Source organism: Pectinophora gossypiella, chromosome Z (assembly GCF_024362695.1).
Source record: "Pectinophora gossypiella chromosome Z, ilPecGoss1.1, whole genome shotgun sequence".
NCBI lineage: Eukaryota > Metazoa > Arthropoda > Insecta > Lepidoptera > Gelechiidae > Pectinophora > Pectinophora gossypiella.
The window spans coordinates 9,991,585-10,006,226 of NC_065433.1; the positions used below are offsets into that span (position 1 = coordinate 9,991,585).

At 35.6% G+C, this 14,642-nt stretch overlaps 1 protein-coding gene across 2 annotated transcripts in view; it reads left to right on the top strand.

The window, feature by feature from the left end:
* The window catches only part of LOC126379866 (frequenin-1), a 217,539-nt gene extending 202,903 nt beyond the window's left edge, over window positions 1-14,636 (top strand). The window contains exons 5-9 of one of the 2 annotated variants that reach the window (XR_007568391.1): window positions 2,459-2,548; window positions 5,193-5,271; window positions 5,410-5,498; window positions 5,937-8,760; window positions 10,232-14,636. Coding sequence is in view for 1 of the 2 variants with exons in the window: in XM_050028837.1 (XP_049884794.1) it covers window positions 2,459-2,548; window positions 5,193-5,271; window positions 5,410-5,498; window positions 5,937-6,104 (426 nt within the window). In the remaining variant the exon portion in view is untranslated. Of the gene's footprint in view, window positions 1-2,458; window positions 2,549-5,192; window positions 5,272-5,409; window positions 5,499-5,936 lie in introns of both variants that reach the window. The other variant, XM_050028837.1, reaches the window with a different exon arrangement.
* The last annotated feature ends 6 nt before the right edge of the window (window positions 14,637-14,642 follow it).

Genomic DNA, 14,642 nt, shown 5'->3' on the forward strand with positions numbered 1-14,642 from the left:
GTGGGTACTTAGTTCATCTTGTGATGGACGTACCTCTAGCTATCCTATTGGGATATAGTCGTGAGCTTTAGTTATTATTTGGATTAATAAGCAAGGACTTCTACATTAAGAATCCACTAGTTATTGCTAATAAAATAATTTTAAAAATATAGATATCACAAAACATGTCGTTGTTTTATACAAGTTTTGACATAATTACTATAAATATACAGAGTGTTAGTGACATCGTAACGAAAACTTTGAGAGATGATTCAGGCCATAATTCTGAGTTGATATCAAGTGGAATTTTCCGTCGCAAAAGTATGAAACGGAAAATAATTTAAATAAGCTCAAAATTTTTCATGACTTCTCCGACAGGAAATTCCACTTGATATCGACTCAGAATCATGGTCTGAATCATCCCCTGCAGTATTCATTACAGTGTCACTAACACCCATACCTACTTGTATGGCTACTGTATGTACTTGTATGGGGTGTAAGTGTCATCGTAACGAATACTGAGAGGGATGATTCAGCTGATTATATTGAGTTAATATCAAGTGGAATTTTCCATCGCAAAAGTATAGAATTGAAAATAATTTAAAAAAACTAAAAAAATAACATGAATTTTGCGACGGAAAATTCCACTTGATATTAACTCAGAATCATGATCTGAATCATCCCTCTGAGTATTCGTTACGATGTCACTAACACCCTGTATATATTTATACATATTGCCTAATTATCAAGAAGCAATATACCTAATAATGCCCGAGCAATATGATAAATGATTAATTTTAGATAGTAATTACTCACTTTGCCCGATAGAACTACACATTATTCATAATTCCCGCATTAATCACTTGAACCATAGCAATTATTATTGTACAAGTATTGATATGGACTACAAACATGATAAATACGCAAATTGTACAGTATTTACAATATATTCGACATTTCTATAAAACGGACGTTGTCGTCAAACTCAACACATAACGTAAGTACGTGTCACACAAAAACGAAGTGGAGACTGGTAAAAATACAGTAAAAGTTCATTCTACCCGTGAAGAGACTACAACCCGAGCCGTATCACTCCTTTATTATCCTACACACTACTAAACAAGCTATATCTTACAGCTCGAGATGTCTCTAAACAAAAATGGTTAAATTGTACTAGAGTTCTGCCCGTTCCTATACAATGTTCATACCTATACAGGGTGTTGGTGACATCGTAACGTAAACATTGAGGATTCAGGCCATGATTCTGAGTTGATATCAAGTGGAAATTTCCGTAATAATTTTAAAATTCACTAAAATTTTCATGAATTTTCCGACAAGACAATCCACTTGATATCAACTCAAAATCATGGTCTGAATCATCCCCCTCAGTATTAGTTATGATGTCACTAACACCCTATCTACTTGTATGGCTACCTGTATGTACTTGTACAGGATGTAAGTGACATCGTAACAAATACTGAGGGCTATGATTCCGCTCATTATTCTGAGTTAATATCAAGTTGAATTTTCCATCGCAAAAGTAAAGAATTGAAAATAATTAAAAAAACACAAAAAATGCATGAATGTTGCGACTAAAATTCCACTTGATATTAACTCAGAATCATGATCTGAATCATCCCCCTGAGTATTTTTACGATGTCACTAGCACCCTGTATGCACACTTATACGTCCATACTTACGTATAATTATATTAACTTTTCCGGCTTGTTAGAAGCTTCAACAACATGTGGATTAGAATTCATCACGCTATATCTAAAGAGATATAAATCCTAAAGAGGATTGACCTAGCTTTACACAGACAATTACGAAGAACAGCGATTACTTACTATAACGATGTATCGGTCGTCACCGCTACTCCACTCAAGGTGCCCGGTACAAAATATGAAGAACTGTAGTAATTTTAATTCCTTTTAATCGTGAAAATGAACAAACTGTCCGAGTATCAGACCCAATCCTTGGATATTATTATTCGTACTCGTAGATGAAGCATAATACTTACAAAGAGATAAAATAAATATATCATTATTATGAAGTCGTTTAAGTTGAATCCACCACTACTGCAATTCTTTTTACATACTCCCGTAGTTGTACCTACTTACCTACTTTTAGCAGTGGAGGTTATCCGTGAGAAGCATGAAATATATCTAAGTTTCTAAAACTTTAAACATTTGAGAAATCCTTATAGATAAAAAGAAAAAGTGTGAGTTTCAATAGATGTTTATAATACCTAATAATATATTAAGAATTTAATTTCGTTATATATTTGACGATCTACTTAATCATACCTGCTTATTATGGTGATATTGATAACATAAGAAAGTAATAGTTGTCGACCTGCCGCAATATTTATCAAGCCAAGTAGGTTGTCCACGATAGGAATTTTGTGTTCATAGACAGTTCAGCGGATGCTAAATAACTATTCAGAATTAATGAACAACTGTATTTATCACATTTTCAGGGCTTCATAAAGATCTACAAACAGTTCTTCCCACAAGGTGACCCCAGCAAGTTTGCGTCACTAGTCTTTCGAGTGTTCGACGAAAACAATGTAAGCAATTTCATTTGTTTTTCCATTAAGTTTTAATTAAACTTGTACCTCTTGCCGCCGAGCTGTGTTCGCTGTTGTTACCACAGTCTGGTCGTGGGCGAAAGACGGACAGAACAAGCCTCTATAAATATAAACTCGTGATATACATATACAAATTATTTCACCAGCCCATTTTCCTTTAAGAATTATCATAAGCAAGAAATTAGTTTGCTGACTTTTCAACTCGGTGGCTTCAGGTTGAGTTAGTATTCAAAACGAAACATCTTCAAGTTTGGCATAAATATAAAATTAATTAGGTATCATAATATAGCACTCTGAACAGGAGGTACTAACTTTCTCGGTGATTTTATATTAGCACATTGAAATAATTAATTAGGTATCTGCCTTCTAAATATGAATGTAGGTAGAAACCAAGTAGTAATCAGTAGAAACTGATGACCCTGTATAACCAAAAAGTATTATTATAATAAATAAATGTGTTGTTTATATACATATAAGCATTTATAAGCGTTATAAAAATCAATCCATAAAATCTGATTTAATAGTCTCGTCCAAGATAGTTTCATTTAAATTTCTCTTAGTTTCGCGTGTTTTTGTCGAAATCATCTCAGCGAAGACACAGCGCAGCTGTGCACTATGTTTCGTAACCAGTTATAGCATATTGAGCACCATCATTACCAATTTAATAGTTCTTAGATCCGTAATTAATTGTAATTGTACAGTTATGTAACTGAGCTGTGTAGTTTGTATTAATGCCTCGCCTGTCTATGTGTTGCCAGTGTTCCACCTTGACAATACATTCCACAAACCCGATATCAGCTGTCGATATTATCACTCACGTTAGTCTCGTGACGATTTTAGCACAACTGATGTAACGCGCCTTTCAGGTAGGTATACCTATGAATGTTTAGGAAAACATTATCTATGCAGTACAGTCATGAGCAATATAATGTACCCACTTTAGCACTCTGTCGCACTAACATTTTGACATTTAGTGAGACTTACAGTTCAATTTGTCAAAAAAGTTGTAATGTAACATGGTACCAAAGTGTATACATATTAATGCTCGTGACCGTACACTCCACGTGGAAAGGATCTGAAAAGTATATTACTAGCCTTCACCATCCCACTACAGGGCACAGGTCACTCTCTCCGTTTCTCCACTCGTCCCGATCTTGGGCTTTGTCTTTCCAAGATGGTAACTATGCAACGCGAACTTTTTCGCGGTCAGCCACTTGACATTACATTTATTCTGGCTCCTAGTCTATGGTCTTCTTTGTCCATAGTCCTTCCGGCATCCAGGTAACGTGCCTAGCCCAATCCCACTTCAGGGTGTTAATGTCATCGTAACGAATACTAAGGGGGATGATTCAGACCATGATTCTGAGTTATTAACAAATGAAATTTTCCGTCGAAAATTCATGTTTTTTTTAGTTTTTTTAAGTATTGTTAATTCTATACTTTTACGGTGGAAAATTCTACTTGGTATTAACTCAGAATAATGAGCTAAATCATCCCTCTCAGTATTCGTTACGGTGTCACTTACACCCCGTGCAAAGTACATACGGTAGCCATACAAGTAGGTATGGGTGTTAGTGACACCGTAACGAATGCTGAAGGGGATGATTCAGGCCATGATTCTGAATTGATATCAAGTGGAATTCCATAATTTTGCGACTGAAAATTCCACTTGGTATCAACTCAAAATCATTGATCCCTCAAAGTTTTCGTTACGACGTCACTAACACCCTGTATAAAGGACACCTCCTGGTCGCGCAACTGATTTGTTGCCGGCAACCGAATCCCGAACAATTTCCCGCTGGTTGCGCAACCATGGTCTCTTAGTAAGATAGAGCCCTAACTGCTAACCGACTCGTAATGTGAAATATAAAATCGATTCCCAAAGATTAATTTGTAAAGGACCGCTCCATTGACTTTTTAATTTGGGAACTCTACATAATACCCGTGTTAATACGTTGGTATTATGGAAGCAATTAGGAACAATGTGGTACATAGGTGCCTATAGGTTTCTAAAGGTTTAAATACATTGAGAAAAAATATTACCTGTCGGTATGCTGCCTATTATATTGACTTTTTATGACAAAGGTAAATCAAAAAAGAGCATTTGTCAATTTCTGTTTAATAAACTGCGGTGCTTTAGTGACGAATAAAAAGAAATTGCCCTATTTGAATGTTTTAGATAATTTGTATGTATTACGGAATGAGATTTTAAATGGTTATCACGTGGTCAGCAATGAAGGAAAACATCGTGAGGAAACCTAAATTCCAGAGAAATGCGTTTCTGACTACCTATGTGACGTAATCTATACCAGGCTGGATTTCCCTTCGCGGGTTGACAGCGCAGACAGGCAGTCGCTTCAGCAAAGTACAGGCCTGTCGTACACACCTGTCGAATCTTCAGATTAGGTAAGCGAACGATAGAGAGATGACGATAACACACATTGCGTACATACGGTGGGTTCGCAAAGCCACAAGTAATCGGAAGACATTAGGGAACTTTGCAAGAATCGTATGGTGACAGGTGATAAGCCCGTCGCCTATTATAAAGGTCTATCGATTTAAAAGGTTCCCGATGCCGCGTTTGTGTGCAGCAAGCTTTATATCAATATTTTATCTTCCGCAGGACGGGTCGATTGAGTTTGAAGAGTTTATACGAGCGTTATCGGTGACGTCAAGGGGAAATCTCGACGAAAAGTTACATTGTAAGTATTATTTTGTAGCATGATAATCATTATTTTATTATATAACAATTTTTATTCACTTCTTCGTTATAAAGTGGTACATTATTACTTATACCCATAGTAATTTTTTCCTACTTTTTTAATTACTATATTTTCCAGGGGCTTTCCGCTTATACGACGTGGATAACGACGGCTACATCACCCGAGACGAAATGTACAACATAGTAGACGCAATCTACCAGATGGTGGTAAGTTAATAACACATAAACATTACCTACCAACATTATATACTCACATCCGGACCTAATCGTAAAAACGTAAAGTAATTCATTCGTAATTATTATTTTCGGTATCTATCGGAAAAGACAGTAGATGCTACCGCAATAACTTACTCAGTAGGTAGGCAGCGATTCCCAAAGCGCCACGTCACAGTCACCAGGGCTCCGCGAAACATTATTCGCATCAAAGTTAAAGTGAAAAAAAAACATTTGAAATAAGAATAATATAAATAAATATTTTTAATAAACGTTTCTGTACTTATAACAGTCTTGGATATGTAGTCATAGATATGGGGTTCCATAATATAAATGGTAGTTGGTGGGTGTTCCGTTATCTTAAAAGTTTGGGAGCCCCTGATATATAGAGCAGTCCGTCGATTAGAACTTTATATGACACAATGGTTTCAGGGACAAACCCCGCAGCCGGAGGACGAGAATACTCCACAAAAGCGCGTAGACAAGATCTTCGACCAGATGGACAAGAATCATGACGACAGGCTGACGCTGGAAGAGTTCCGCGAAGGTAGCAAGGCGGACCCGCGCATTGTTCAGGCCCTCTCGCTTGGGGGCGATTAATCTACGGTCATCCTCTCGCCGGACTTCACATTCACTTAGAGAGCTACTGTGGGGTGTCGCTGCGTGTGGTGCTGTCTTTACTAAGGCGTACACTACCTCCTAATTTCCTGACTTCATATAGTATGGTACAAAAAATTATGAATATTCTAAAACGTGCGAACTAACCGTTTAAACGGCCATCTAAGCGATTAATATTTCAGCTATGGCCAATATGAATTTCGATTACTTACAATAAATTTCTTTCCTAATATTTAGTTGTGTACTCGTATTTTAATAGACACTTTGTATTTACACCTACAATTCGTATTATAATTTAATATTTTTATAATTTACTTACCTACTGACTTGACAAACCCTGTCTTAATGTATATAACTCTATAGTGGATAAAATCATTGCAAACGTTGATACAAATGGACTTAAGTTTACGATGACTTCTGACACTTTGATTTAAATCCACCTTAGCTTATAAAGTTGTTCTAATTATGTCACTACCGTCGCAGCTTCAAAATTTATCTACTTACCTACTTAACGGTTTGTTTCCAAATATGAAGTTGTACAACCACACACAGGTCTTAGATCGAATACTATAGCCGTCACATACATACAGGGTGTTAGTGACATCGTAACGAAAACTTTGAGGGATGATTGAGACCATGATTATGAGATGATATCAAGTGGAATTTTCCGTCGCAAAATTATGGAACAGAAAATAACTTAAAAAAAAACAAAAATTTTCATGAATTTTCCGACTGAAAATTCCACTTGATTTCAACTCAGAATCATGGTCTAAATGATCCCCCTCAGTATTCGTTACGGTGTCACTAACACCCATACCTACTTGTATGGCTACAGTATGTACTCGTGCGGGGTGTAAGTGACATCGTAACGAATACTGAGGGGGATGATTCAGCTGATTATTCTGAGTTAATATCAAGTGCAATTTTTCATCGCAAAAGTATAGAATTGAAAATAATTTAACTTAATATTAACTCAGAATCATGGTCTGAATCAACCCCCTCAGTATTCGTTACGATGTCACTAACACCCAGTATATCACCCTCATGTTATGTAGCTAGGTAAAGGTCGTGTACGCTCTTCATGTTGTTTTATGGCGACGTGATTCTTTAGAACTTACTTATCATTTGATAGGTATTCTTGTTTGCAAGCTCAGTGATGACGTGCTGTCGGTCAACTCCAGAACAAAAAAAAACATTCACGGCCTTCATAGCCGTGTTTTGATGTTGGCATCTTACTAATTCCATATTTGACATAATTATAATATTTCTAATATATTACATAACATACGTACAAGTACCTTCATTCTAACGGATCAGCGTGTTTGCGTAGTTTAATGTTTAACCCTATATAAGTATATTAATGTTAATTTAAGGAATGTAATTTTTAAATGTCTGCTTTGTAGCGTTAGATCATGAAGATTAAATGTAATTGTTGGATGTTATAAAAAATATATTTTGTACCTATATAAAAGCGCCACCCGCAGCGAGTTTGACATGGATTTAAGAATTAAGTAATATTTGCCAATATGAACACCGGTAGAAGAGCGAGGCTTTTTACTTTGGTTCGTCAAATCTTAGTAGACACATTTTAATTAAAAGTAAAAGTCGCCCTCTTGCCCCTTTTTTTTAAAGTGACTTATTTCTCAGATGGCATTAACTACTTGGCCGGATGTCCCTGTCCCGCATACATCCCGCCAGCATTCATTTTCCTCGACATTTTGATGTCTCCAACCCCATTCGAATGTGCTCCTTAAGTCCTAGAGACAAGTAAGTAATAAATAAAAAGTACGGTGGCAATATGCCAGACATCGCGCCGCCAGTCGGGTGGACCCCTTGTTCTATCTGCACTTCGTATACACCTATCTACTTGCCTACCACATGTTTAATCGTCCAGATGTTCCTTCCCCTATGCTTCTTAGAACCAGTAGCTCTTTATTACATTTTCATAATCATCAAGTGACACTTTTTCTCGTGAAAACATATACGGCTCTACCACAAAATGGTGTTTAGCACTAGATACTGTCAGCTATGCAAATTTTCACCCAATTTCAAAAGAGCACGATTTAATTTTGGGGAGTCATTCTTCTTAAACAGTGATTTTTCAGAACATAGTATTGTGGTAGAGCCGCTATTGTTTAACAATAATAGTAGTCACGGAATTAATTTAATTAAATATACTTAATACGTAGGTACTTAAGTAAAATATCCTCGCCATCCATTTCGTGTTGGCAAATTTAAATGACGCTCTTTAAGAAGTAAAGACGTGAATACCTACTTGTGGTACTGGGCCTGCTTATTCTGGCTTGAGACTCAAGAATAGGTTCGATGTGAATGAGTTGAGCTTTGTTTCACTCCGCCTCGTGCTTAATCCGACGACGAGCTATATCCGTGCGAGAGAATGATCATGGACTCTTCGTCCCACGTTTGTAAAAACTCTTTTTGTAATTTATATTACTCGTATTGTTTATCTAAGTTTCCATGTCTTTTAAATAAGTAGATTATATATTCTCAAACTTGTAATTATTTGAGTTAATTTGTAAGATGTTATAAGGGTCTGTTTATTCACATGTTAGACGAAACGAGCATTACGAATGAACAAGCACTTGTATTTGAGCAGCGTCTCGTCGGGCGACACGAGGTGTGCGTCAAGCTAGCGGCCTCAAAAAAAAATGGGCACGAAAAAATAATTTGACCATACCAAAAAATAGTACTCTTATTGAAAAAAATAGTACCTGTTGTAAAAAAAATAGTACCATCACGGTTCTGGATTTATAGCCATGTTTTATTGCACTTGCTAGCTTGACGGTGAGCGAAATTTGGCGAGAGTTAACGACAAAGTCTTTCGCTTTGATTTAAACGCCAAAAAATAGTACCGAAATAGTACTCACCCCCTGCAAAATACCGAAATGAGTACTTCAACGGTTCCAAAGTTATAAAGGCAGTTCTTTGATCCCGCTGGCTTGACGTTTTGAAAATACCTATTATCTGGGGAACGCTTGCATACTTCAGTATGTAACTAATGTCAATAAACTCGTATGAAATAGTACTTCCTACCATCATAATTTTGATCCGATTCTATTTGTAAAAATATGTTAAAAAATCATCATAACCTATGCCATACATTTGTTGTTGATACAGTCACGTAGACAATTACATAACCTCACAATTTATTCGTAAGTATTGACATCGCCAGCATTGCCATTTTGGAGGTCTAACCTACCATTTCTTTGCACTTCAGAGTGTTGCTATTACAAAAAAATTGCTATTCCATACACCCATATGCAATAATTTTAATAGAAAATGGCTGCATGGGTCTAGTTCTTATTGAAAACAATCTGTGATTTTAATACATCATAATACATTTTTAATCTACTGTTTTATTTTATAATTTATACCTTCATGGTCAATTTGTTACGGATCGAAGTGTTTGTTAATAAACAATTTGCAGTATTTGTAGAATAACTCAAAGAGTTTCAACAATGATATTACTTTCATCTGACAACCCTGGCACTTCACCAATTTTTACCCAAAAATGGGGAAAAAATACTAAAATCTGACAACATTCTTCTTGAGCATGTGTAATAATTTTGTTCGCGACGGTACCTGTCTTGATAAATGTATGACATAGGTTATAATGACTTTTTGACATATTTCTACAAAGAGAATCAGGTCCAAATTATGATGGTAGGGAGTACTATTTCATACGAGTTTATTGACATTAGTTACAAACTGAAGTATGCAAGCGTTCCCTAGATAATAGGTATTTTCAAAACGTCAAGCCAGCGGGATCAAAGAACTGCCTTTATAACTTTGGAACCGTTGAAGTACTCATTTCGGTATTTTGCAGGGGGTGAGTACTATTTCGGTACTATTTTTTGGCGTTTAAATCAAAGCGAAAGACCTTGTCGTTAACTCTCGCCAAATTTCGCTCACCGTCAAGCTAGCAAGTGCAATAAAACATGGCTATAAATCCAGAACCGTGATGGTACTATTTTTTTTACAACAGGTACTATTTTTTTCAATAAGAGTACTATTTTTTGGTATGGTCAAATTATTTTTTCGTGACCATTTTTTTTTTGAGGCCGCTAGCTTGACGCACACGACACGAGAGCAACATCCCGACGACGACGCCTGGTGTCCGTGCGTGCCTCTGCCCCTCCGGCGGGGTCTCACGCTCACCTGCCCCCTGTTCCACCAAATATATTATAATATACATCAACTAATAACTATAGCTTCGTGTTCAGAGCACTTTTCCTACGATAACCGCCTTACCAATAAAAATTAACAAGAGGTGAACGTAACGTGTGTATAAATATAAGACAGTCAAATTAAATTTAATTCAAATATCAAATAATGAGGGACTTTCCAGACTCCGTTCTCCAAAAATAATATAGGTGGCGCTGTCAAGATTTAACGTCATAATTACCTATTTTCTCATTACTCCTTTTTATTACATTAAACGTACAATGTAATGGCAGAAGCATACTTAATGTTGTTCTCTTTTTTGATCAGAACAATAATGGGTGGAAGATGTTATTGTGCCTGGGTGTAATAAAAAGGGTCATTCATAACCAACATCACAGATCATTTATACCCAAAAACAAAGATAAAAGGTACCTAAGTATGTCTGTTAGTTGTCAATGACATTTAGAAGGTTAAACAAAGGAAAATCTTTACAGCCCCAACTAAAGCAAATATAAATTGTTACTGGCAATAAATTTATTTTATTCTTATTCTTATTCTATATTGTTTTTGAGGAACATAGCCTGGAAAGTCCCTCACTGGACTGAATTTCGCCTGGCCATCAAATACTTCACACACATTTACCGCTTGTTTACGTTATATTGGTAAAGCGGTTAGTTTATAAACTTTTCTTGAAACATCACGTTACATTACAATGTTATTGTTATTGTTGATAAATAATTAGGTTTTTAAGTGTTGCGCCCCATTTAAAGTTAAATTTGCATTTTGGGATAATATAAAATTTTTGGCAAACATGCGTTTTGGGTTTTTACAGCCCTATAGGTATTAAATTTTTTCTCCTAGAAACGCGTGCTATGTGACAGCCGACGTAAATTATAAGTAATCTAATCATAAACGTCTACAATTTGAGACGCCACATTATAATCAAAACTTATGAAAATTGTAATTTAAACTTTTAGGTAAGGAAGGACGTTGATTCATAAAACAATGATTTTATTTTGGATAGTACCTAACTTGAAAAGCAATTTGGTAGTGATAACGGTATTTTCGAGAAGTATAATTGATCGATGATAACGATAATGAGATTATAATAGCGATAAGTACCTAGCAAGACTTATGTGATCGTGTGTGTGGCGCGCTCCAACGGCGTTCGAATCTCTTGTCGAGTATAAACAAAGTGACAAATAAATAACTTTAATTACCTACTACGTACTTTGTTCATAACAACTTATCCATGTATTAGGAACGTAGTGTGAAGAAGTAGATAATACGGTTTAACTTTCGATATAGCACGTTTTTCCACGAGGGAGGTAGTCAGTCGCAGCTCTCACTACGTCCCAAGTACTTGCCGTACTGGGCGGCGCACGGGCCGCTCTCCGCTTGCGGTATCGCTCGCGCCGCGCCCGCACCTGATCTCGCGCACTTCGCACTTTCATTCAGAGAGCACACTCTATTCTTTATATTGTCTTTGCCAAATTTAGTGTACAAACTACTCTTTGACTACTATAGGTACATCTTTCTCCATCCTTTTGGCAAATTCTGAATAAATATATTTTGGAAGATTTTTGGATATTTCCGTTAGCGACTCTCAACATAATGTAGGTATGTAGTTTTAACATTAAGAATCTTAATAACTTATAAGATCATAACAGCTTTATATAACCATCTACTTAAATTGTTATATTTTGCTAAATTTAAAGTAAAGGAGATTGACAGGGTCCGGTCCAAATGTTACCCAGAAAAGAGTACTATGTAGGTACGCAGCAAGATAATACCTAATATTAGATTCTATCTTCCGTGGTTTGCATTATAACAAAAATTATTAAAATGCCCATATAAAAGTTTTTACCCCGAGTATTTATGATAGATACAAGTTAATAGTACCTACCTGGAGATTATGAGTTTATACCCACCCACTATCTATTACATTTACATGAATGTTTTGGAGCCATGTGTATAAAGTACAAGGATAATACGGTACAGATTCCCCAGTAGATACTACGGGATAGTTTAAAATGTTTAAACGGAATTTCATACAAAGATAACATTATGTAGATACTGCTCTCAATTCTGGGTAGCGTTTAGAGCAAATCCCATACAAAGACTGGCAATGTCCTTTCATATAGTAGGTAGATAGAGACCTACTTAAGTTACTTGTAACGGATATACCTACTACCCATATAAACTAACTCAACTATTTGCTACTTACAATATTTCTGCTACTTTTGCGAAGGCGTCTTTAGCTCGGAATTCGACGATCGTAGCTTAATGGTAGTTTCGGATCGCAAGTCAATTTGTGTCTTTAAAAGGTATTAGTAGGCGGTAAGATGCGTTTTTCAAACGAACTAGAGTAGGGAAATTGTTGCGGGCTGTGCATTTGTTAGGTTAAGTAGCTAATCATGTGCATAAGTGCTATGACTTTGTTGGGCGACGCCATGACATGAAACTTGCTTGTTATCAGCTTTTCGTAATAATTTATTTTCATACATAGGTACTACAATAATACTTTCGTTTCTATTTAAGTAGCTTAACATTAAAAACCTTCGTACAATCACTTATTATCGCAAATACGTACTACCTATTTGATTTGGACCATGAAGGAATACCAGCCTGACACTTTGACACCGACTCGCTACCAGCAAGTCCCCGTAAGCCTCTCACCTTCCCCTGTTGTTCTCCCGTATTACAATATTAGGGGCAACATCAGCTAGGTATACCTGCGGATCTAAACTTAGGTACTCATATTTGTTATAACATTGTGTATTTATTCATTTCATGTCATAAGGAATCATTTTATCTAAATGTGCTAGTACTGTAGTCGTTAATAGAGTTAAGAACTTCGTAATATTTAAAATAACGCACTCGAATTAAGTATATCGTTCGATCTCTTGCCTTATTGCAGCGGTGGGAGTTTGTGGTGTTAGACCCCACGAATTTTCAATATGTATTTTTACTAAGACAATCAACGTTCTCAAAGTTATTGTACCTATAGAAAGAAATCATTTAATTAGGTACACCTTTGTCGCATTTTCTGTCCATTCAAAATGTTTAATCTTATTAACGTTACCAAAAAGTGTACTATTAAAAAATCCTAAATAAGCCCCTCTGCTAAAAAACCGAGTTCATTTGCTTTTGTTATAACTTTTAAAAGTCACACTGAAGATTCCATGTGAATATTACGAATAAGTTCTACCTAATAAGGTATCTTTCATGATTAATTTTTTAATTATTTTTAAATGGGTACCCAATTTAAAAGTAGTAGCGTTTACTTTAGTTATCAGGAAAGAACAAAAGCAAAATTCGTAGGTACCGCTTATTTTTCTATCTATTGTTGAAATCAAACATCATAAGAATTTTGTTTGGCTTTCGTTGATTGTCTTTTATTGTCGTAACCCATTGGTCAAGTAGTATTAACATTGATTTTGAACTGTCAGCTATCGTTATATAGAATTTTAATAATTACCTACCTATCTAAAATAATATCTATGGCTTGTTCATGTTTCTCTAGAATATCTATCATTGGTGGCGAACTAAGAAATCAACCAGATTACTCATTAAGTAATAAAAGGTATATTACATAAAAAAGAAATCCATTTTCAATATAATTTACCTACTTAATGGTGCTAATTCCTGTAAATACCATCTAATTTTATTTTAAGTTATATCTGTCATTTTCTTATCCGCCGAAAAGGAAAGGGACGAGTAATCGACAAGCATAAAATTTATGGAACACACGTCAATTTTAAGCACAAATCTAAACCAACCGTCTAAAAATTTTACCATGTCAATAACCCGACACAGTTAAGTAGACAGCACGTCAAACGGATTGCATACCAGCGACGTACCTTTTGATTCGCGCGGGTTATTCAATCATTTACTCATTCTTCCTAAAATTAAGAGCTGTGAATCATCCGTCCCTTTCCTTTTCGACGGATATGAAAATGACGGATATAACTTAAAATAAAATTAGGCGGTGTCTGCAGGAATCGGGGCCATTAGGTACCTAATTTAAACAACAATTTTGTTTATAAGTAATTTGTTTCCACGTATGTCAACATAAATACTTACATTGTAATTATTCAGAAGTAGATCCAAAACGGATAAGGGTACTTAACACGCTTTTGCCTTTATAATAAGATTGAACCTTTTAATTTACTTCCACATTCGCAGTGCAAGATTTTTTACATAAAATTACAAATTGTGCCGTTCGCTACCAAAATCCTTTAATTTACTATCTACATAAAAATATCTATGACTCTCTCTTTCTATGTAAATAGTAATTATTATTATTATTCGCCTACTTTTCTAGACAATTAC